Source organism: Salvelinus namaycush, chromosome 3, assembly GCF_016432855.1.
Source record: "Salvelinus namaycush isolate Seneca chromosome 3, SaNama_1.0, whole genome shotgun sequence".
In the NCBI taxonomy this organism is placed as follows: Eukaryota; Metazoa; Chordata; class Actinopteri; order Salmoniformes; family Salmonidae; genus Salvelinus; species Salvelinus namaycush.
Genome location: NC_052309.1, coordinates 46601697 through 46627236, shown reverse-complemented (window position 1 = coordinate 46627236; position 25540 = coordinate 46601697). Strand labels below are relative to the sequence as shown.

Here is a 25540-nt window from a genome sequence, read left to right as displayed (position 1 = left end):
GTGTACTCAGAGCATGCGTGGACCAACTGGCAAGTGTCTTCACTGCCATTTTCAACCTCTCCCTGAACAAGTCTGTAATACCTACATGTTTTATGCAGAACACCATAGTCTCTGTGCCCAAGAAAGTGAAGGTAACCTGCCTAAATGACTACCGCCCCATAGCACTCACGTCGGTAGCCATGAAGTGCTTTGAAAGGCTGGTCATGACTTACATCAACACCATCATCCCGGAAACCCTAGACCCACTCCAATGTGCATACCTCCCCAACAGATCCACAGATGACACAATCTCAATCACATTCCGCACTGCCCTTTCCCACCTGGACAAAAGGAACACCTATGTGAGAATGTTGTTCATTGACTACAGCTCAGCGTTCAACACCATAGAGCGCACAAAGCTCATCACTAAGCTAAGGACGTGGGACTAAACACCTCCCTCTGCAACTGGATCCTGGACTTCCTGATGGGCCACCCCTAGGTAGTAAGGGTAGGCAACAACACATCCGCCATGCTGATCCTCAACACTGGAGCCCCTCAGGGGTGCCTGCTCAGTACTCCCTGTTCACCCATGACTGCATGGCCAGGCACGACTCCAACACCATCATTAAGTTTCCAGACGACACAACAGTGGTAGGCCTGATCACCAACAACAATGAGACAGCCTATAGGATGTAGGTCAGACACCTGGCCGTGTGGTGCAAGGACAACAACCTCTCCCTCAACGTGATCAAGACAAAGGAGGTGATTGTGGACTACAGGAAAAGGACCGAGCACGCCCCCATTCTCATCAACGGGGCTGTAGTTAAGCAGGTTGAGAGCTTCAAGTTCCTTGGCGTCCACATCACCAACAAACTAACATGGGCCAAGCACACCAAGACAGTAGTGAAGAGGGCACGACAAAACCTATTCCCCCTCAGAAGACTGAAAAGATTTGGCATGTGTCCTCAATCCTCAAAAGGTTTTACAGCTACACCAGTACATCACCGGGGCCAAGCTTCCTGCCATCCAGGACCTCTATACCAGGCGGTGTCAGAGGAAGGCCTTAAAAATGGTCAAAGACTCCAGTCACCCTAGTCATAAACTGTTCTCTCTGCTACCGCACGGCAAGCGGTACCGAAGCGCCAAGTCTAAGTCCAAGAGGCTTCTAAACAGCTTCTACCCCCAAGCCATAAGACTCCTGAACATCTAAACAAATGGCTACCCAGACTATTTGCATTGACCCCCCCCCCCCCCTATTCTACACTGCTGCTACTCTCTGTTATTATCTATGCATAGTCACTTTAATAACTCTACCTACATGTACATATTACCTGAATTATTTAGACACAGGTGCCCTCGCACATTGACTCTGTACCAGTACCCCCGTAAGCATTTCACTGTAAGGTTGTATTCGGCTCATGTGACAAATACAATTTGATTTGATTTCAAGTTTGATTTGATTTGATGTAGTCCTATTTTTTATTTTGATATTTTTGTTGAAAAGGAGACTTGAAATCAACATATTGATGATTAACTTGAAGATTAAATTTGAAATCAACCAACCCTTAAAACCATAGGCCTATATGTATTGCCTATTTTGCCTACACACACACACACACACACACACACACACACACACACACACACACACACACACACACACACACACACACACACACACACACACACACACACACACACACACACACACACACACACACACACACACACACACAGGTTGACAGAGAACAGGGCCCTGATGGAAGGTATGGTATGGAGTGGGATGAGATTCTTTCCTCTCCTCTGCCTGCCTGTGTTGTTTACCCCAGTCCTTTACTGGTGAAATTGTGCCAACCCATCCAACTGTCTCATACAGATGTAGGATCTTAATTGTATCATTTGTTGATGAGAATTGTACTGCTATCTTGTAGTGTATTCAATATTTAAAAAGGCTTCTCAAGTTAGTAATTTCCACTTCAACATTTCAGACTTTATTTGCCCTAATTGAAGCAGGGAGCTGAAAAGAGAGGGACAGAGAGAGAAAGAAAAAAACTATGATAAAGAGAAAGAGAGTCAGAGAGAGAAAATGAGGGAATGTGAGTCACACCTGTTGCTATGTTTTTCTGTACGTGTTTTGGAAAGAAAGATTCTTAATAACTTAAAATAAGTGGAGGAGCTGACTTGATAAGGTTGAGTGACATATGGGTAAGTCAGGTGACTTTTTACAGCATCTACACAGCATACGTGACTTTTTACAGCATCTACGCAACCCCTCCTCTATTTGGCACCATAAAACACAGATCCGGATTTGTTGGTAGATAACATAATAACCCAAAATAATGATGCAAAATACTAATATCATGAAGAGGATAAGGAACTATCCCAAGTTGAAAACTCCTAATGCTCCTCTGTAGCTGCTGACACAGTCATTCCAAGAGATATAATGTTACATGATTCATGTAATACACTTGCAGGCAACTATGACATTGCATTCTCAAAGCGTGAGCAATGATGGTATATGTTTCTCCCCTTGTTGCATGCAGTGTCTACATTGAAAATTCAAAAGAAGGAAAAACCAAGAATAAGTCGTTAAATAAGACACAAAACCCAGATTTAGACACGCATCGCTCTAGTCCACCTGAGCTACATGCCAACAAGACCGGCACTTGTTGTCAACTACATTTTTCAGGTCCAAAAAGTCTGAAAGCTGAAAAGGAGGGTGATTGAGCCACAGCCCGTTCCTGTGCATGTTGACTTTGGCCGTGTCCCCATCGAAAACTCATTCTGTTATGAATGCCATGTAGGGAGTGACCAGACCAGACCAGAACCCAGCCAGAAAGAGAGGGATGGAGAGAGAGATCATGAGAGAGAGAGAGAGAGAGAGAGAGAGAGAGAGAGAGAGAGAGAGAGAGAGAGAGAGAGAGAGAGAGAGAGAGAGGCAAGAGAGAGGGAGGGAGGGAAGGGCATACACACAGATCCAGACAGAAAGATGCACAGTGAGAGAAACAAAGAAAGAAAGGCAGACAGACTGACAGACACACACACATGTTATGTTAATCTATCCTCATAGGGACTTAAAATGTATTTCCATTCAAAATCCTAACCCCTAAACTTAAAATAGCCTTTATCCTCTTAGAGATGTGGGAAATGTCCACACGAGGGAGAATTTTCCTTGATTTACTATCTTTGTGGGGACTTTAGGGGATTTTAGATCCCCACAACCAACCAGGGTGTCCTTGACTCTCTGCCTGTTCGAACCTTGTTGACTGTGTTAAGCAAAGATGAACTGAGGTCTAACCCACTCAGCCTACACTAATCCCACGAACCTGCTGCATCACTGGTCAACGTTCCACATCTGACACTCTACAGTACACTCATCCCTGAGCGAGATTGGACACATGCTAAGACCAAAATAGGAACCTCCATCTCTGTGACATATGATATCCCTCGGCCACTGAACTAAATTGCAAAACACAGAAGCAGGAGGACATGAGCAATTGCATGCACACGCACGTACACAACATTTTGTGCACACACACACTCACTCAGTCGCATCACATATTTACGAAGCATTTTGAAATACTGTACACTAAGAGTTTATTCAAAAGAGTACAGGAGAAATTAAGTTCAAGCACAGATCTGACAAGATGTGGATTGGTGATCCTCCTCAGTGAATTTCATTAAAATGTTAATTGTAAAACATTTCAAAAGTTATCCTTTTTAGATAAAACTTTCCTGAATATAATCACATGACACAAAATAACAAATTAAAACACTATTTTGCAAAGAAGGTCTACAGTAGCCTCAACAGCACTCCATGGTGTAGCCGGAGGACAGCGAGCCTCCGTCCTCCTCTGGGTACATTGACTTCAATATAAAATCTAGGAGGCTCGTGGTTCTTACCCCCTTACATAGACTTACACAGTAATTATGACAACTTCCAGAGGACTTCCTCCAGCATATCAGAGCTCTTGCAGCATGAACTGACATGTTGTCCACCCAATCAAAGGATCAGAGAATTAATCTAGTACTGAAAGCATAAGCTACAGCTAGCTAACACTGCAGTACATAAAATGTGGTGAGTAGTTGACTCAAAGAGAGAGAAAGACAATAGTTGAACAGTTTTTAACAAATTCATTTCTTCCAAAATGAAGGAGAAGCAAGAAAAAAATTGATAGAGAGATTTTGGCATTATTTCGGACTTTCAGTATCACTTACTTAGCTAGCAAATGCAGCAAGCTAGTTTAGCCTACTGAAACACCCTTATGGCTAGGTTGTAGCAACCTCAACCTAGGCTGGGTTGTAGCCACCGCATGATGGGTATAGGGAAAATGTCAGTATCATGTAGTAGCCTGAACCTATCGCTGTTACATTGAACTGGGTGAATGGAATATGAATGAGAGTCATCCAATATGCTGTAATAGAAATAAGGCCAGAGAAAAAAATCTTCCTCCCTCATCTTAAACGGCACTCACCGCCACTGCATTGTACAGTATATACTGGGACATGTGGAACCATTCACTATATATGTTACAGTATACATGTATACACATATTTTTGATTGAAGTATCATGGAATATACAGTCTGGTCCATTAAGGCATCCTTGATAAAAATGAGAAAAAAATACTATAAAATAAAAAATACAAATACTGATCTGTATTGTATGCCCCAAAACAATTTGAACATATTATTTTATACAAATTTTTAAAAATAAAAAGATTTTGTAATAAAAAACATTGCTAAAAGATAAGGGTCAAAATTATTGCCACCTCTGTTTTCAATATCTTTCAATACCTCACCTTGAAGGGATAACAGAACTGAGCCTTTTTCGAAAATGTTTTATGAGATTGGAGTGCACATTGGGAGGGATCTTAGACCATTCCTCCATAAAAAATCTTTCCAGATCATTGATATCCTCGTCTGGTCTTATGGACTGCCATCTTCAATTCAAACCACAGGTTTTCAACAGGGTTCAAGTCCAGAGACTGATTTTGTGGTCAATTAAAAATGTCAGAATTGGAGGATAAACGATGAAAGGTTGAAAAGAAACGTGTGAAGATGTGAGGAGTTCTTTTCACATAGTCTATGTCCAACAGTGAGGCCAATGTTCCCAATCAAACAGTACTCAGTTTTAGTAGCCGGGGGGGCAGGCAATCAGCAAATAGTCCTGTGATTTCCTGCTGTAAAGTGTGTGTGTGTGTGTGTGCGTGTGTGTGCGTGTTTGTGACTGCTGGTGGGCTTAACAGGCTGACACCAGCTGAAATATCATGGGGGCTCACGAGGGCTGGAAGAAGGTTAACAGAGGGGTGTTGGCTTACATGACCTTGTGTTTTCACTGCAGTCTTTACACTGTAAGGACACTTTATTCTCCTGCCCTTACTAGAACACAACATGACTCAGTGCGCTACTCTGGGGAACACATCACATGCACTCACCACAACCAAGGGTTGACTGCCCTCTATAAACATAGAACTAGTCGTAATGCTGTCCATTTTGAGAGACATTACACTTTCGAATCGAAGTTTGTCCGATGTTTTCAGACTTCTAAAGTCGTCTAACGTCAAGACGGAACCATATCCCACAAAAAGTTACAGATACACAAAGATCATGTCTCCAAAACACGCACATTTTCTGAGGGGTATGATCTTTGTACATTGACCATTCATTCATGATTTTCCGCAGTCATGGTAGCATCCACTTTAATGTAGACATGTTCAGAAACATATTATATTGTTTTTTACAATAAAAGTGACTCCAAAATGACACAATACCTTATTTACCATTCAATTCAATTAACGCACAGCATAATCTAAAACACAACCTAAACAAAGTGCATTCAACAAGTTTGTAGAGTCACAAGCTTGATGTAGTCATTGCGTGCTAGGAGTATGAGACCAAACACTAAACCTTTGACTTCATTTAATACACTATAAGTGAGTTTGTCCATGCCTCTTATAACACCTTCTAATGGGGGGACTAGATACATAAAGTGCTTTCATTTCTAAACAGTAAAACATATATGTATGATACCCTCAAATAAAATTGACATTCTGTACTGTCACCTCATATAAAACATTTGATCTCAAATCCAAAATGCTGGAGTATTACATTTAAAGTTGTAGCTTCACTCTACAAATAAATACGTAGGGGAGTGTAATCGTTTTCCTTCAAATACTTTGTGCTTAATTTAGTTTACCCGGGGCAATAGAACCTATGGATAATCCCAAAAGGGCAAACTCGGCCCACCCGGCATGCATGTAAGCAAATTGAAACACAGGCAGGTTTTAAACCAGTGAGTAGCCATGCAAGGTTACATCTGAACAAACACACACACACACACACACACACACACACACACACACACACACACACACACACACACACACACACACACACACACACAGTAAGGCTTTGTAAGTAAGGGACTGACCCCATTGCAGGAAGCCTGCAACGTACTTCTCCCTGGCAAGGGGTGAGAAGCGGAACTCTTGGTATACCCCCACTAGCAGGTCCAACAGTGTCTGCAGTCCCACCGGCCCTGGGGCCTGGAGTTCCAACAGCAGTCGGTCTGAGTCACGAGGCCCAGGGCTCGCCGACATGCTGTCCAGCAGGCGCTGCGACTCCCTGAAGTCAATGGAGACTGGAGGCTGGTGGCTGGTTCTGGACTGGAGCTCTTCTAGTCCCCTGTTTGTTTGACACTGGGGCTTCCTGTAGTTTATAGTGCCCCGTCTTTTTCTCTCTTCCTCCCTGTCTGTCACTCTCTTTCTCCCTCCCTCTTTCTCTCTCTCTTGATCCCTCTCTCTTTGCTCTGTTCCACTCGCTACTCCACTCTCATCTGTTCGTTCGTCACGCTGTACAGTGTGTGTGTGTGTGTGTGTGTGTGTGTGTCTCTCTCTCTCTTACCCTTTGGCCCCCTCTCTTGGTTTCTGTTTTTGTCTCACTTCTACCACTTCTTAATTCTTCTCTTTCAGTCTATCTGTCTTTCTCTCATCCATCTCATTCGTCAATACTTGCCTCCCAAAACTTCAAAGTTCAAAATCGTTCACCTCTTTCACAGAATTGTAGCTCCATGTTCTAGAACTGTATGTGGTCAAACCAAAACCTACACTACTCTGTACTGCAGGTACAGTACATGCTTTATTGTCTCCACAATTCTCACACGACTGTTACAAAACTGTCCACGGTCCATGAGCTATTTTGGTCCCTCAACCTTTGCAGATCCCTCCATCTCACCTCTCTCTCATCTTCTGTCTCCACAGCCCTCCTCCCTCCCTTTTTCTCTCCCTCCTTCACTCACTCTTTTCAGGGGCACAGTGGTTGTCCACTTTTCTTGTCCAGCTCACTGGCTCTGAAAATCCTCCACTCTCTGTCTGTCCATACATTTATTCTCTTTGTCTGTCTGTCCTTCTCCACTTCCCCGCTGTCTGTCGCTCATTGTGTGCCTGTAAGCTTTGCTCCCTCTTTACTCTCTCTCTCTCTCTCTCTCTCTCTCTCTCTCTCTCTCTCTCTCTCTCTCTCTCTCTCTCTCTCTCTCTCTCTCTCTCTCTCTCTCCCTCCCTCTTTCCTCTCTCTCTCTCTCTCTCCCTCACTCCCTCTCCCTCTCTTCCTCTTTCCTCTCTCTCTCTCTCCCTCTCCCTCTCTCCCTCTTTCCTCTCCGTCTCTCTCCTCACAACTTTTCTGTTTGACTGCTCCACTGAACTGCCCCCTTCCTCTCTTCTTCTGTTTATGCACTGCTCCAGCCTCCCTTGCCTCAAATCGGCCTCTCATTGTCTTGAATTTGTTCTCCATTTTATTCCAATATTTCATTGTTTTCATAGCAAATTCTACCAAACGCGTGATTTATATTGATGTATGTTTCATTTGAACACCATATTGATATGTGTGTTTGAATTGTGTTTGTGACAGTGTCGGGCATGTGTGCTTGTGTGGGTGCAAGCCGGCATGTTGTGCACACATATGACAGTGTGTTTCTTGTCTATGTGTGTTTTCCCTGATGTACATCCGTATTTAAGCTCATGCACTTAGGCGTTTGTGCATGTAGAGCACAGGTGTGCCTGCGTACGTTCCTATGTCTACGTACATTTGTGTCTTTTGTTGGTGCACATCTAGCATGTCAGTATGTGCACAGCGTGTTTGTATTATGTGTGTCCCCTCAGTAGCCTCCACTGATGTGTGCATAGCATATCTTAGACTTAGTGAATGTGTGTGTGGTGTCCATGTGAGTGTCTGTGTTTGTGTATGGGAGCCACAGCATAACCACATGGTAGTGTGGTGCAGACAGTGTAAGTGGAATGTTTTCCTAAGGAAGTGGCACTCTGGGACACGCCAGGGCACAGCACAGAACGCTGGGCAGCTAGCTTCCCCCTGGTCAGACCCAATTCTGATCTACGGTCAGTTTTTGCATTTCCATTTCAATCTCAGAAAGTAAACTGAAATTCCAATTCTAATCCCAATGTTTTCAGTTGACAAAATGTCACTTTGTCACTTTACCTCCTGGGATAGTTGAATTAAAATGGAATTGAGCCCAACCTTGGTTGGTGCTCACACAGACACCATACAGTTAAGTGAAGTTGCCTCTAGATGCTGACCTATGATCTGTTTTTACATTTCAACCCAAATAGTTATGGTTAGGATTAGGGGAGGGTAATCTGACAACTTCTACCTGGGAAAAAAGATACACCCAAACGTGCTTCAGCCAAGATTAAATGAAAAAGGGGGGGGATCAGGTGCTCAACTGAGGGACTTGAAAATCCCCCAAAACTTACCCCAGGATATCCAGGAGAGTAAATAAAAAAGAGCACTCAGTAAATCTGATAGATTTATTGACGGGAGAAACAAACAATGAGCTTATGTTTCGACATGAATCGCCTTCATCAGAGCGTTCTATCTAGGCACAGAGTGGGGGGCGCTAATGCACAGATACAGACAGGATTTTGAAAAGAGGAGTTAGTGCTCTGTGAGAGGTTTGAGTGACACGTCTAAACACGTGAGCCACAATGTCACAGTACAGTATGTGACTCGGACGGTAGAGCCGATGAGTTGTTGGAGGTGTCCCAAGTGGCACTCTATTCCCTACATTGTTCACTCCTTTTAACCAAGGTGCACTATATATGACTATATAAAGGGAATAGGGTACAATTTTGGATGCATCCATTATCAAGCACACACTGTGAGACATTGTGTCTATGTCTAATGTATAACAGGAGACAGCAGTGCTGTTCAGTCACTATAGAGCACCCCCACACACAGAATAGAAGAGAACATAAGAAAATAGAATAGATATTTAGAATAGAATAGAATATATCTTTATGTCCAGTACAACAGAAATGTGACATTTTGCTGACACAGCACCAATCACAAACATACTGTACACACATGGCAGGCTGGGAGTAGCACACAGTTAGCTGTGCAGTGCAATGCCCCTGGGGTGGGTTTGGTGTTCAATGTCTTGCTCAAGGACACAACGGTAGTAATTGGCACCTGAAATCTTGTCAGATTTTGAAATCTTGTCAGTCCTAGGATTCAAACCTGCAACCTCCTAACCTCTCCAACCTCTATAATCATGTTACATACAGTCGTGGCCAAACGTTTTGAGAATTAAACAAATATTAATTTCCACAAAGTTTGCTGCTTCAGTGTCTTTAGATATTTTTGTCAGATGTTACTATGGAATACTGAAGTATATTTATAAGGGTCAAAGGCTTTTAATGACAATTCCATGAAGTTGATGCAAAGAGTCAATATTTGCAGTGTTGACCCTTCTTTTTCAAGACTTCTGCAATCTGCCCTGGCATGCTGTCAATTAACTTCTGGGCCACATCCTGACTGATGGCAGCCCATTCTTGCATAATCAATGCTTGGAGTTTGTCAGAATTTGTGGGTTTTTGTTTGTCCACCAGCCTCTTGAGGATTGACCACAAGTTCTCAATGGGATTAAGGTCTGGGGAGTTTCCTGGCCATGGACCCAAAATATAGATGTTTTGTTCCCAGAGCCACTTAGTTATCACTTTGCCTTATGGCAAGGTGCTCCATCATGCTGGAAAAGGCATTGTTCGTCACCAAACTGTTCCTGGATGGTTGGGAGAAGTTGCTCTCGGAGGATGTGTTGGTACCATTCTTTATTCATGGCTGTGTGTTCTTAGGCAAAATTATGAGTGAGCCCACTCCCTTGGCTGAGAAGCAACCCCACACATGAATGGTCTCAGGATGCTTTACTGTTGGCATGACACAGGACTGATGGTAGCGCTCACCTTGTCTTCTCCGGACAAGCTTTTTTCCGGATGCCCCAAACAATTGGAAAGGGGATTCATCAGAGAAAATGACTTTACCCCAGTCCTCAGCAGTCCAAACCCTGTACCTTTTGCAGAATATCAGTCTGTCCCTGATGTTTTTCCTGGAGAGAAGTGGCTTCTTTGCTGCCCTTCTTGACACCAAAAGTCTTCGCCTCACTGTGCGTGCAGATGCACTCACACCTGCCTGCTGCCATTCCTGAGCAAGCTCTGTACTGGTGGTGCCCCGATCCCGCAGCTGAATCAACTTTAGGAGACGGTCCTGGCGCTTGCTGGACTTGCTGGGCGCCCTGAAGCCTTCTTCACAACAATTGAACTGCTCTCCTTGAAGTTCTTGATGATCTGATAAATGGTTGATTTAGGTGCAATCTTACTTGCAGCAATATCCTTGCCTGTGAAGCCCTTTTTGTGCAAAGCAATGATGACGACACGTGTTTCCTTGCAGGTAACCATGTTTGACAGAGGAAGAACAATGATTCCAAGCACCACCCTCCTTTTGAAGCTTCCAGTCTGTTCGAACTCAATCAGCATGATCTCCAGCCTTGTCCTCGTCAACACTCACACCTGTGTTAACGAGAGAATCACTGACATGATGTCAGCTGGTCCTTTTGTGGCAGGGCTGAAATGCAGTGGAAATGTTTTTTTGGGATTCAGTTCAAAGAGGGACTTTGCAATTAATTGCAATTCATCTGATCACTCTTCATAACATTCTGGAGTATATGCAAATTGCCATCATACAAACTGAGGCAGCAGACTTTGTGAAAATTAATATTTGTGTCATTCTCAAAACTTTTGGCCACGACTGTACATTGCAACAAGTTTGACAATTCAATCACATGTACTAGTGCCCCCATGTGGCCAAAAGTAAGAATGACCCATGAATTGAACTGTATTGGGCTGAGAAACTCTAAATGAAATCAAATCTAAATGAAATCAAAGTTTATTGGTTGCGTACACAGATTTGCAGATGTTATCTCAGGTGCAGCAAAATGCTTGTGTTTCTATCTCCAACGGTGCAGTAATAATACCTAGCAACACAAAACAATACGCACATAATCAAAAATGTACAAAGAAAGAAATTAAGAAATGTATATACACACTGAGTATGCCAAACATTAGGAACACCCCCTTTTGCCCTCAAAACAGCCTAAACTTGTCGGGGCATGGACTACAAGTTCTCAAAAGCGTCCCACAATTGCATCAAGTTGTATGTGCTTTGGGTGGTGGACCATTCTTGATACACACGGGAAACTGTTGAGCATGAAAAACCCAGCAGCATTGCAGTTCTTGACACACTCAAACCGGTGCACCTGGCACCGACTGTCATACCCCGTTCAGAGGCACTAAAATATTTTGTCTTGCCCATTCACCCTCTAAATGACACACATACACAATCCATGTCTCAAGGCTTGAAAATATTTATTGAACCTGTCTCCTCTTCATCTACACTGATTGAAGTGAATTTAATAACAGGTGACATCAATAAGGGAGCATAGCTTTCATCTGGATTCACCTGGTCAGTCTACAGTATGTCATAGAAAGAGCTGTTTTGTACACTCAGTGTACACTCAATACTATACTGTATTTCAAACACAGTTATCTTGAGGAGACCCTGTGTCAATTGTATGACGTAAAATATAAGGAGAGAGTGTTTAATTAGCTGGGTCGTATTCACTAGTACCCAAAACAGAAGCAAACAAGCTGAAAAGGGGAGGGACGACGTGAACTTGTCCAATAAGAAACACGTTTTATTTTTTAGTTGCAAAACCGTTTTGCTATGTTGTGCACTAATAAATACTACTCTGGACTATCTGTCTGCGGTGGCCATTTGCCTCGTGGTCTCTATGTGTCCAACCCCGTGCAACCATACAGTCACCATGATGTAACTGGCTCTTTTTTAATTGAAGGTGACGTTAAGCCGGTCAGTCGGTAAAGCTGGCTTGGGATTGTGTGTGTGCATGAGGGTGTATGCACATACTGTATGCGTGTGTCAGTGTATGAGGGACAGAGAAGGGAGAGGGATAAGTAAAAGAACAGAGCAGGAGAAAGGCATAAATAAAACGCAAAAGAGCATCACACTTGGGTTTCGGTATTTGGGTGACGTTCTGATTGATTTGGTCTCAGTACAGCCATTGCCAGGACTCTCCATTGGACATGAGCTGCACTCCTGCCAGCCGGTTACCCCCTCCCCACAGGTAAGAGCCGAAGTAAGGTGAAGTTGCCCCTAGACGCTGATTTTGGGTCAGCTTAGCATTTTCCCCACTAATGGTTAAGGTTAGGATAAGGTCAGGATTGGGGAGTTGAATTTCTGTACAGTATTTTCATAAATTCATATCAGGTTTTTGCTTAGCTGACCTATTTCTTATTATTTACATGAGTTTTGTCAATAAAGCTCACGAATGCAACTGTTTATGTCAAATTGTTTTGAATTCTACTTGTAGCTCTGGTTGTTCTGAAGAGCAAATGGTAAAACACTTCATTGTGATGCTAAATATAAGGGCTGGACATGCAGATAAATTCAAATAGATTTTTGCTGGGGTCCTCGGGCCTGATGAGGTTAATTCAATCAATCTAAAATAAAATGGACCCTAACCTAGGGTCCCTATTTCTGGGGTCCAGGATAGCGGTCGGTCGACCGTCGCTGTAAAAGAAACAGCCCCCATTGAACCCATCCTCAGATTAGCACTGACAATGTAAACAGCATCTGTGTTGTTCGACTTCGTGTCCTTGTTTTCTGTCCAGTTCTGCACTCACCCCCCCTTTCCTTTCCTATCCCCAACCCCCCTCCCTCCCCTCCCGCCCTTCACTTCCTCTATCCCTCTGAGGGGTGAGCAGGTACTGGGTGTGCAAGCCCGTTACCTCGTTAAGGTCTTACTGTGGAGGATTAGCTAACGAGGAGGAGGTGAGACTTCCTCACTCTCGTTAAAGCTACAGTCTGTGAAACCGGCCGCCCCACCAGTTATTTTTGTATAGTTGAGGGATGGGGCTGGGAAATGTAACCACTCTCAAACTCATAGACAGCGCTCTAGATGCAAGGACTGACAGTCCATGACAACGACATGATAGTTTTAACCATGTTTTGAAGCGATTATTTGTTTAGAATAATTTTTGGGGGAGTAAAAGAGTAAAAGACATGTTGTACTAAGATCAGAAAGTAGTTCTAAGTTAAATTCTTCAAGAATCAATGTTATATTTAAAAGCACAAAAATGTATGTACCAATCCCAGGTTGGCGCCGGCAACAGCAGAGCTGAGCTGAGCTGCCATTGGTGTCTGTCAACACTTTGGCTTGACTCTCACCTGTTCGCTCTGACTTCTGGCTATAATCTGGCTTGCCATGATTAACATGTTGCTTATCAGTGCAGTGGAGTGTCTGTATAAGAATAGGCCGAGGTGCTGTGTCTTATTTCATCTATGTAGTCTGTTCAATAGACTGCGCCATCAGACACAAATTTCAATCCCAGTGTTTTTTTTGTCTGTGGTCCCTAGGCTATGTGGCCCCATAGACATTTAATAATGCACAACGCATTTGGCATAACGGTTGTGACACAATGGAGAGCCTTTCTGTACAAAAATGAATACAGGGTTACGGAGACAGCAAAAAAATGATGATGTGTACATTTTTGTGCTGACCAATTCTGTAGCTTCACAAACATATCAGTTGTGTCAAACAGGGCCTCTGGGACTAATCATAAACACACGTGAATTGGCAGCCCTCACAATAATTATAATAAATATCACAATTATTTATCACCACTATGTTTGTATTACTATCTCTACAGTGCCTTCAGAAAGTATTCCTACCCCTTGACATATTCCACATTTTGTTGTGCTACAGCCTGAATTCAAAATTGATTAAATTTAAATTGTTCTACCCATCTACACACAATCGCCCATAATGCCAAAGTGAAAACAAAGTTAAAGAAATGTTTGCACATTTATTGAAAATGAAATACAGAAATGCCCCATTTACATACATTTTTACACCCCTGAGTCAATACCTTGTAGAAGGACCTTTGGCAGCGATTACAGCTACATGTATGAGTCTTTCTGGGTAAGTCTCTAAGAGCTTGGCACACGTACGATATTTGCACATTATTCTTTCCAAAATTCTTCAAGCTCTGTCAAGTTGGTTCATTGCTGGACTTGCCATAGATTTTCATGCCAATTTAAGTCAAAACTGTAATTAGGCCGTTCAATGTCATCTTGGTAAGCAACTCCAGTGTATATTTGGCATTGTGTTTTAAGTTATTGTCCTGCTGAAAGGTGAATTTTTCTCTCAGTGTCTGTTGGAAAGCAAACTGAAAGAGGTTTTCCTCTAGGATTATGCCTGTGCTTAGCTCTATTCTGTTTTTTTTTGTCCTAAAAAACTCCCTAGTCCTTGCTGATGACAAGCATACCCATAACATGATGCAGCTACCACCATGCTTGAAAATATGAAGAGTGGTACTCAGTGATGTGTTGTGTTGGATTTGCACCAAATATAACACTTTGTATTCAGGACATCAAGTTTGCCACAAAATTGCCACATTTTTGGGCGTTTTACTTTGGTGCCTGCAAACAGGATGCATGTTTTGAAATATTTTTTATTCTGTACAGGCTTCCTTCTTTTCACTCTGTCATTTAGGTTAGTATCATGGATAAATTGCAATGTTGTTGATCTATCCTCAGTTTTCTCCTATCACAGCCATTAAAGTCTGTGACCGTTTTAAAGTCACCATTGGCCTCATGGTGAAATCCCTGAGCGGTGTCCTTCCTCTCCGGCAACTAAGTTAGGAAGGACGCCTGTATCTTTGTAGTGACTGGGTGTATTGAAACACCATCCAAAGTATGATAATAACTTCATCATGCTCAAAGGGATATTCAATGTCAACTTTTTTTTACCCATCTACCAATAGGTGCCCTTCAATGCGAGTCATTGGAAAACCTCCTTGGTCTTTGTGCATGAATCTGTGTTTGAAATGCACTGCTCGACTGAGGGACCTTACAGATAATTGTATGTGGTGTACAGAGATGAGGTAGTCATTCAAAAATCATGTTCAACATTATTATTGCATACAGAGTGAGTCCATGCAACTTATGTGACTTGTTAAGGACATTTTTACTCCTGAGCTTATTTAGGCTTGTCAAAGGGGTTGAATACTTATTGACTCAAGACATTTCAGCTTTTCTTTTTTTAATTCACTTGTAAACATTTCTTAAAACTTAATTAATTCCACGATGGGGTATTGTGTGTAGGCCAGTGGCACAAAATCTCTATTTAATCCATTTGAAATTCAGGCTGTAACACAACAAAATGTAGAATAAGTCAAGGGGTATAAATCATTTCTGAAGCTACTGTACATATAGAAAAGGTCAGCCCCCCAATTTACTGGTTGAACAGTCAGGGGCCTACTTGCGAACATTAGAAAAAGTTTAAATTCAAGGTTAAGTTTAAGCATCAGCCAATTCAAATCGTTGATGTATATTCACGCGATCAAAGGCTACATGTTAGCTGTTCCCATTTACAAAAGCTTGCACATTTAGACCTATGCTAACGTCAGAAAGTATGGCTCCACTGTGTTTATTTGGGACATGATGTCACCTGAGCGGTGAGCTTCGATCCATTTTCTGTTATGTTACATCAGTCTCTGAGACTTACTTAAAAAACCACAGTCTACGATGTGAAAAACAAAAAAAGATCCAACTGCCACTTGTTTTGGTAAGCAGCTGGAGAAATGTAACCACACTGAAATTCATAGACCGAGCCGTATGGATGCAAGGAATGATCATCCCTGAGATGAAATGTATAGTTTAAACCATGGCCGGGATTCAATCAAAGGCACGTTGTCAACAAGCACAATGAAATGGACTCCAGCTTCTGTATTATCCTGTGTGTATGTACAGTATACTTGAAAGCATGTTAAATGATACCTGTGCACTATATGGATGTATCTTGCTCTACCCTGTTTTACCAGCGTGAATGTGGTGACTGCCCCAGAGGATTCAGCAGATCCAAAGCAGAGGAGAGGGAGCAGAGTCTACCAGGTACTCACGTACACTCGCACACACATGTAACAATCTGTCAATTGCCATTTTCAGTGCTAAAAACCGTAAGGTTCTTCAAAGAACTTTGAGGATCTTAGAAGAACCCTTAATGAACCCCTCATTTTTAGAGTGTACCAAGGTCATCAGTTCTGCTTTATGTATACTGTATGTATATGTTCAAGTGACATTTTTGTGTTGTTCTATAAAGTAAATTACACATAGGACATTGACATCTCTCCAGTAACACTTTCTATGCAATATTTCCTTACACTGATACACAAGCATGAATGCGCACACGCACATCCACACTCATGCTTGCTCGCGCGCCCACACACACACACACACACACACACACACACACACACACACACACACACACACACACACACACACACACACACACACACACACACACACACACACACACACACACACACACACACACACACACACACACAGCTGTGCAGAAACAGAACTACTGCACTCTTAGACAAAATGGCTCCAAAAGGGTTCTTTGCAGAGGGATAGGGTTCTACCAAGAACCATTTTCACCTAAAGAGCCCTATTTAGAAGACAAGGGTTGTTTGTAAGGCAAAGGGTTTTACCTAGAACCTTTTTCATCCTAAGAACTGTTTTCGGAAGAAAGGGTTCTTTGATGATTATTTGGCAAGAAAGTTTCTATACTGATATGTAAACATGTATAGTGTTGGTCACGTTCCATGAGCTGAAATAAAAGATCCCCGAAATTGTACATACACACAAAAAGCTTATTTCTCTCAAATTGTGTGCACAAATTTGTTTATATCCCTGTTAGTGAGCATTTCTCCTTTGCCAAGATAATTCATCCACCTGACAGGTGTGAAATATCAATAACTTTTTGACGTACATTTTTTAAATACCCCCCCCCCCCCCCCCCCGATATTATTATTATTATTATTGTTAATGATAATAATATGCATAACAATAACACAATAGTTTAGTTCTCAGTTTATTATGATTTTAGTGGCAAATCAGAATAAAAAAATCTAAATATGAGGTAAACTCCCAGCAGAGCCCCAAGTCCAATGGGTATATCCTCTGGCTTGTTAATGTGTTGATGTTCTCCGTATCCATAGCCAGAATGATTTTGCAGTGCATGGTGATCGAACAGGTTTCATGTTATATTCATCAGAGGTGTAGGGAGGGTGAAGTCTGTGAATCCCCAAAAATGTCATTATACAGATGATCAACCAAACACAAGACAGTATTCATACCTTGGTTCTTGTGGTGAATGTGAATGAAAAAAACAACTGTTTTGGTAATGGTTTTCATACACATACCTTGTCCATAATGTAGGGGCCTTTGGGATATTAATCGAAGAGGTAAGGGAGGAGGAAGGTAAATGCGGTCTGCATAACATACCAATACCAATTGACATACCTTTGCATGCCTCCTCGTATGTATATCTGCAGACACAGACACAAAAGTGAGCAGTTCAGTCATCTGCACCCAATACAGGTAGCCTTCAACATATTCTTATAGCCTACATATTATTACCTCTTTGTTGATTGATATCCATTCAATTGTGTCCAGTCTATGTTTTGGAAAGATTTGCATAAATATGAAAAGATAGATGGTATCATCATAAAACAATATCAATTTAGATTATACAAGCCAAATTATATTAGACAAGCCTCACCTTAAATTGAGGAGATCTTTACATTTGTCCTTTCAAATTCAAATCCAAATGTTTCAGTTGGGCAGTTAGGTTCCTGCAAGAACCCCCACCTACTAAGGAGGTTCCTCGATGAACCCCACCTCCTGTGGGGTTCTTGAAAGAACCTTTTGGGGGCCATTTTCAGTGCTAAAAACCGTAAGGTTCTTCAAAGAACTTTGAGGATCTTAGAAGAACCCTTAATGAACCCCTCATTTTTAGAGTGTACCAAGGTCATCAGTTCTGCTTTATGTATACTGTATGTATATGTTCAAGTGACATTTTTGTGTTGTTCTATATCGCTGCTATCTTCGCCTCTGGACACGTTGTCCCTGTAAATAAGATTTTTTTTTAAAAATTTACTTAAAGTACCTGTATAAATACTGCTCTCTTTCTTTCCCCTCCCTTCCTGCCTGCTCTCTCCCTCCTCTTTCCCTCATCCTATCTCTGCCCCCTGCCTCTTCTCCCTGCCACCCCTCTCACACCCTCTCTCCCCCCTGCCTCTTCTCCCTGCCACCCCTCTCACACCCGCTCTGCCCCCTGCCTCTTCTCCCTGCCACCCCTCTCACACCCTCTCTCCCCCCTGCCTCTTCTCCCTGCCACCCCTCTCACATCCGCTCTCCCCCCTGCCTCTTCTCCCTGCCACTCCTCTCACACCCTCTCTCCCCCCTGCCTCTTCTCCCTGCCACCCCTCTCACACCCTCTCTGCCCCAGATCTTCCCTTGCCCCCTGACTCCCATGGACATAGAGTCAGAGTCGGAGTCTTTTGCCGAGGACCCTATTCACTGCAGGGGGCGGCTGCCCTCCATCGTGGTGCAGACTGACGAGGCAAGCGAGATCAGGGAGCTGCTCTGCTCCCAGGGAGCAGAGGAGGAGAAGGAGGAGGACCCCTACAACAAGCAGAGCCTCCCCCAGACAAAGAGCTGCATCAGTGGGGACAACCAAGAGGATATGGTGGTGCCGCAGGGGTAAGAACCAGAGCTAAGCCGCTAGGCATAGGCACATGTGTAAATCTGTAGGTGTAAGCACAACGGCAGGTTGAGCTACCACCATAATTATTGCTAGAACCTATCCAATTCTTTCAGATCAGCACAAGTGCTAGTGTGGATGCTTGCCCTCAACCCACCCACCTCACCATCTCGCTCTCTCGCTCTCTCTCTCTCTCTCTCTCTCTCTCTCTCTCTCTCTCTCTCTCTCTCTCTCTCTCTCTCTCTCTCTCTCTCTCTCTCTCTCTCTCTCTCTCTCTCTCTCTCTCTCTCTCTCTCTCTCTCTCTCTCTCTCTCTCTCTCTCTCTCTCTCTCTCTCTCTCGCTCTCTCTCTCTCTCGCTCTCTCTCTCTCTCTCTCTCTCTCTCTGTCTCTCTCTCTCTGTCTCTGTCTCTCTCTCTCTGTCTCTCTCTCTCTATCTCTCGCAGAAGAAGAAAGAGTTCTATTACAGTTCAATCCCTCAGTGTCGCCCGTTTGACTCCTCCCCATTCGACCCTCCACGAGACTGCCCCACCCAAGCCTGAGGAGATGAGCCAATAGGAGCAGAGCACAAACAGTGACATATCTACAGAACTCTTTCTGACATCATCATCAGAACTCTCTCTGGACACACACCCTGTGGATTTTTACCTCTCTGATATGTAACCATAAAATGACATGTTTCAAGATGACTGGAATGTGTTTTGATCATTTAATGTGTTTAATAATTGTTTACTGTTAAAATAAAGATTTAAAATGCCATATATTATCGGAAAGGTAGTTCCTCTCCCTTTTGGGAAACTAGAAAGAATGTGTACATACAACAGAAATACAAAGATATTAGCTACCCATAGTTTTCAGACTGTATTCCAAACACAGCTCTGTTGCTATGTGACAATATGGAAACAAGCAAGTGGCTGGGGCTGGATCTGTAATGGCATCCTATTCCCTATATAGTGCACAACTTTTGACCAGAGCCCTATGGGTCCCGGTCAAAAGGAATGCACTATACAGGGAATAGGGTGCCATTTGAGACACATCCTAGGTCTGAGAGATACTAATATACAGTGCAATGGGCTGTTCAGGGTGAATATTTTCCAATCTGACCCACACCGCTCCCCGCGGCAAATAATATTGTTCAATTAAAGACTATCAACATAGATTTACAAACCAGCAGCTTGCGACCCTGGCGTCTACCCAGCAAAGCTGTTGTTATGACTGTTCCTGTAGCAATGGTGTTCTCTATTGCCGTCATGGAACAAGCAGGTCACAGCGTTATTCGCTACCTAAAACAAATAGGCTCCATACACACTAAAGTTGAGGTACAAAGTATTTTACACAATGGATGTGGTATGGATGTGATACAATTGCTATTTTTGTGGTCCTGAGGAGTTTGTCTGCACACAAATGTTCACACGACCATTGTGCTGTCTCCGCAACAGTTGTGTAACACTTCTGTCAAATTGGTTGTACATCAGTTTGTGCAAACAGATTTTGTCACAGTTGCCCCTGCATCTCCCTGGTGATAATATGGGAGACACGTGTTAGGATTTTATTGAGACGCAAAACGCTGGACTGTAAAGGTAAAACGTAGGAACCACTTGTTTGGAGCAATTATTGATTGATTTTACATAGTCATATTTTGACCTACTATACTCTTTTGATAGCTTACTATAAGTATGTTTTTGTGAGCACATGCCATTGTTTAGGACATTCAAATAGGGCTGTGGCACTGAAAGGAAAACAAATGAATAAAGAAACGTAGCTCATTAATATTCACCTCATCATTTTGATTAATCACAAAATGTTATCTTGTAATTGTGGCACCACAGGTGTGCTCCTATGTCTTTCTCAGTGGGTGGAAATTCCTTTCAGCGTTTTTGAATATTTTGCAGGCCAGGCACCATCAAACGGTACGAGTGCGAGCAATCGCAAATGACTCTGCATTGATGTGTAATATTTCATCAACAATATGAATAAAGAACACCTAATCGAACACGGGTCTGGCACAGTCTTTCCCTTTGTGAGACAAGAGCTCTGAAACTGAAGAAAACACAGCATTTCTAACTGTATGGCTTAATCCATCCAGATAGTGGAGTATTTGGATGACATCTGGATCTTTATTACACCCTCTCCTGTGTTTCTCAGAGTTAATGCAATGTTGCTGTCATATGGAGAATGACTAAGGAAATAAAGCCATGTTTCTTGGAAAAAAAGAGTAGGTCAGGGTTAGAAAGTCACAGACAAAGTCGAATCCAATATCTTCCTTACCTGATTTTATATATTTATTACCTGCAGCAGCCAGCAGCAGGCGGGAAAAAAGATTTTTGATGTTTTGGTCAAAGCTTTCTTCAGTGTGTGCATGACTGTGACATGTTACCTCAAAGCCATTTTACCTAATAGAGCTGGTTAGCTGGTTCATGTTTTTCCAAACCTCCAATAAGGGATGGGGTCAATTCACTGTTAATTAAGGAAGTAATCACATCATCTAAATCCAATTGCTTCTCTATGAGATAAAAAAAAAAAAATCTGAATATGAGTTTACTTCCTGAATTGACTGAATTGAAATGGAACTGACCCCAACCCTGCATCCCACTGACCTCAGTGACCGTAAACTAGCTCAAGACTATCTGAGGAGAATCTTATTCCGGACACATGCTTTTTTCATCTCGTCATTCCCATGAATTATTCAGCGAATATCATACGCAATAAGATAGGAAATTATAAACGAACAATGGAATTTTGTAAAAACAAAAGTATAAAAACAATCTAACAACAAAGACACGTATCTCAACAATGGTGTCAGTAACACCATTGACATCTTAGATCCCTCAAATATATAGCACAGCAGTATCACAGGGGAATGTTAACCTGCCGACCTCTACATTTCCATCGCAGCATTGTACTGACTGCTTAGTCTAGAGGAAGTGCACAATTAACACACACAGGCAGATGTGCACCAGAGCCTGGAGCTCTATACTGATGAGGATGCTAGAGCTCATCAGTTGGAGGAGGAAGTGTGTGTCCCATTTTACTCAACTGTGCGTCCCCCAAGCGTCAAATTCCAGCCTATCAGGAGGTTGTCGCATATTTGTGTTGAGAGAAATCGTAAGGAAAAGAGTAGGGCTTAAACCAAGACATAGGCCCCGGGATTCAGTCAAAGACGCATTGTCGACAAGCACATGGCTTTTGAAGGAAATTTATGCTCGAACGACATCCACGCCGTTTACCGCGAATGCTTTCTCAGCGAAATTGCAGTCAAGTGCAAGTGGGCTTGTCTACAACTTACCAATTGGTGTAAACGACATTGTACTGTTAGAATGAACCAATTGTCATAGGCTACTTTGCATGATCATTGCATTGGTTAACCCCAGCTTGTCATGGTGATTGATGCCTTCAGTACTGAAACATGGCCCTGGCTATTGGTTTTTGTGAGGGGTGAAATGTGTCAGTCATGAAAGACAAGGAGACGGCAGATCACGTTACAAGGCTGTGAGGGTGCAGTTACACCATCAGACTTCACGGGGGCAGCATAACTGCAGGTCTTCTCCACTCCACACTGCACCCCAACCCTTGCCAAATCACTCCAACGCAATCAAGCTACAGTTGCACAATCACTATTTGAGCGTAAGGACTTTTAGAATAAAGACCATTGGAAATGTGTTGGCCTCAATGGGATAGAGTCGTCTTTGAGTGTGTGGTATTAAAATGGCACTGGAGTTGCACGGGATAACTGCATCCTAGTTCATTATTTAGGAGGCAGGTGTTGTAGGCAGTGGGCTTACAGTTTAAACAACAAAAGCTACACCACAAAGGTTCAAGCATCTCCTAGATATTATTGAGCATAGACCTCCCAGACGTTTATAATCTGAAACAAAACAACTTTGTTGAGAGGCACAAAAGGAGTACAATCGCATTACTGACATTTTAAGAAGGCAAGAGTAGCAACGCAACTCTTTACTCCGATGTTAACTTAGAGTGGTCATTAACATGTACAAAGAGTAGCAACACAACTCTCATCTTGTATATGAAGCCTAATTAGTGGGTTTCATGTAAAATAATTTAAAAAAACATGACATTTCATATTCATGATGGAACTAAGTGTCAAATAAACTTGAAACTTGGACCTTGAAGGAACAACTACATGTACTACAGTCTGATCTGTCAGTTGTCAGAACATGCTGTACTACTGACAGAAATCCAGATATCACATGACATAGGGCTGTCGCAGTCAATTACATTTCGTCAGCTGATTATTGTCATGCAAAAGGCTGCCGGTCTCACGGTAATTGAACGTTAGTTAACATATAATGTTTAGTATCTCCAGGCCTCCATGCATACAAGCTGCGTACAAGCTGCTGAGACGCACCTTTGGAACATCTACAGTGCCGTGAAAAAGTATTGCCCCCTTTCTAGTTCTCTACTTCTGCATGTTTTTCTATACTGAATGTTATCAGATATTCAACCAAAACCTAATATTAGAAAATGGGCACCTGAGTGAACACATAACACAACAATTATATACTTATTTCATTTATTTCATAAACAAAGTTATGCAACACCCAATGTCCCTGTGTGAAAAAGTAATTGCCCCCTTACACTCAATAACTGGTTGTGCCAGCTTTAGCTGCAATGACTCCAACAAAACGCTTCCTGTAGTTGTTGATCAGTCTCTAACTTCACTGTGGAGGAATTCTGGCCCACTCTTCCATGCAGAACTGCTTTAACTCAGCAACATTTGTGGGTTTTCAAGCATGAACTGCTCGCTTCAAGTCCTGCCACAACACCTCAATTGGGATTAGTTCTGGACTATTACAAGGCTATTCCAAAACGTTACCTTTGTTGCTTTTAAGCCATTTTCATGTAGAATTGATTGTGTGTTTTGGATCATTGTCTTGCTGCATGACCCAGCTACGCTTCAGCTCCAGCTCACAGACGGACAGCCTGACATTCTCCTGTAGAACTCTCTGATACAGAGCAGAATTCATGGTTCCTTTTATTAAGGCAAGTCATCCAGGTCCTGAGGCAGCAAAGCATCCCCAAACCATCACACTACCATCACACGACTGTTGGCATGAGGTTTTTACTGTGGAAAGCCGTGTTTGGTTTTCGCCAGGCATAATGGGACTCATCTGTCCATAGAACATTCTTTCAGAAGTATTGATGATCATCCAGGTGCTTCCAGGTTCTTTTTGGCAAACTTGAGTCAACTTTTTGGACGACAAACCTTAGAATGCCTTAGAAATCAAAAGAAATTCAAAATACTGATCTACTGATCATATCATACTATTCTTAATTTAATCTTATCTTTACTAATATGTACAATTTGTTTTAGAATGGCCCATTATCAAAATGAGTAGGAACAGGGCAGGGAAAAAAATACATGTCTTTAGTATGCACTCCAATAGTAATTGGAGGCCAAATAGTTTTTCACTCATTTTGGGTAGCAGGCTACTCCGGTTATTTCATTCCATGCATCAACCACCGTTTGAGGAGCATGCAGCCTCTCCCCACACAACAGGTGATATTTCGCCCAAACTGTATGTCATGGGCTGTCCAACCCTTTTCCTGTAGCTACCCAGGACTTAATTTGGGAAACCAAATGAAATCTGTTTGGGAACATCGATAGTAACATGTTTTCACAACGAAACATACTTCGTTAAACTGCTGACAGCCAGTTTAATGAGAAAGGAATGAAGGAGAGAGGGGAGGAGAAGGAAACACAGGGTGGTGAGATATTCTGTATAGCTAAAGGTACTGTGTCAGCCTATTAATTCTGAAAAAAAAAAAAAATGCCCTATTACTAAACCATTCAACATCAAATACAAATTCACTACAACTGTAGGCTAACTCTGCATTTATTTAATATAGACTACCAATTATGTACAAAAGATATTACATCTGTTTTTATTAATGTTTTTTTCCGGCATGCGTAATATAGTATTGCATAATGGAACAATTGTTATTTTAATTCAGGTTTTCTTTCGAGATTAGGCTCTTATGCATAAGCTCTAATATGGATATGGGAGTTTTTAATTAATCATCACCTTAGAAAGCGCTGTCCATTTCGTTGCTTTAGGCTTTGAAACAACATCCACAACGACCATATTTTCCACTCAGTTTCAACCTGTTGTTGAACTTCTTTCTTCAAATTGATCAATCACAGTGAGGTGAGTTTAAAAGCACATACTGTATTGATGATGTGATTTTTGATGTCGGAGCGGTTAGAAGGACAATAGAGCCCTGAGTACCAGGCCATTAGCAACCTGATGATTTTTAGCGAGTTGGGTACTACTAACGCATGTCCAGACTGCATAAAAGGAGATTACCATGACTCAAAGGTCATGTAGAATTTTACTGCGGTCATGACTCATGACTCATCGCAACAGCCCTAACATGACCTCATACTGAAGTGCATTTCTGCTGAGTTTCACAACAGTTCACAACGCTGCGTTCTCAGTCGGCTCAATGTGACATTGTGTTAATACTGATTCTATTGACTGCACCATCAACTGCGATGTCAAAAGAGTCTAAACAGCGGGTGAGAGCTGCTGTCCGAGGCTGTGGAGAGACCAACTGTCACTAGTGA

At 42.4% G+C, this 25540-nt stretch overlaps 1 protein-coding gene across 1 annotated transcript in view; it reads right to left on the bottom strand.

The window, feature by feature from the left end:
- Window positions 1–6579, bottom strand: part of LOC120043894 (myotonin-protein kinase) — a 29247-nt gene extending 22668 nt beyond the window's left edge. Inside the window, exon 1 of the mRNA XM_038988497.1 lies at window positions 6411–6579. Coding sequence (XP_038844425.1) covers window positions 6411–6579 — 169 coding nt within the window. The remainder of the gene's footprint in view (window positions 1–6410) is intronic.
- Between the last annotated feature and the right edge of the window lie 18961 nt (window positions 6580–25540).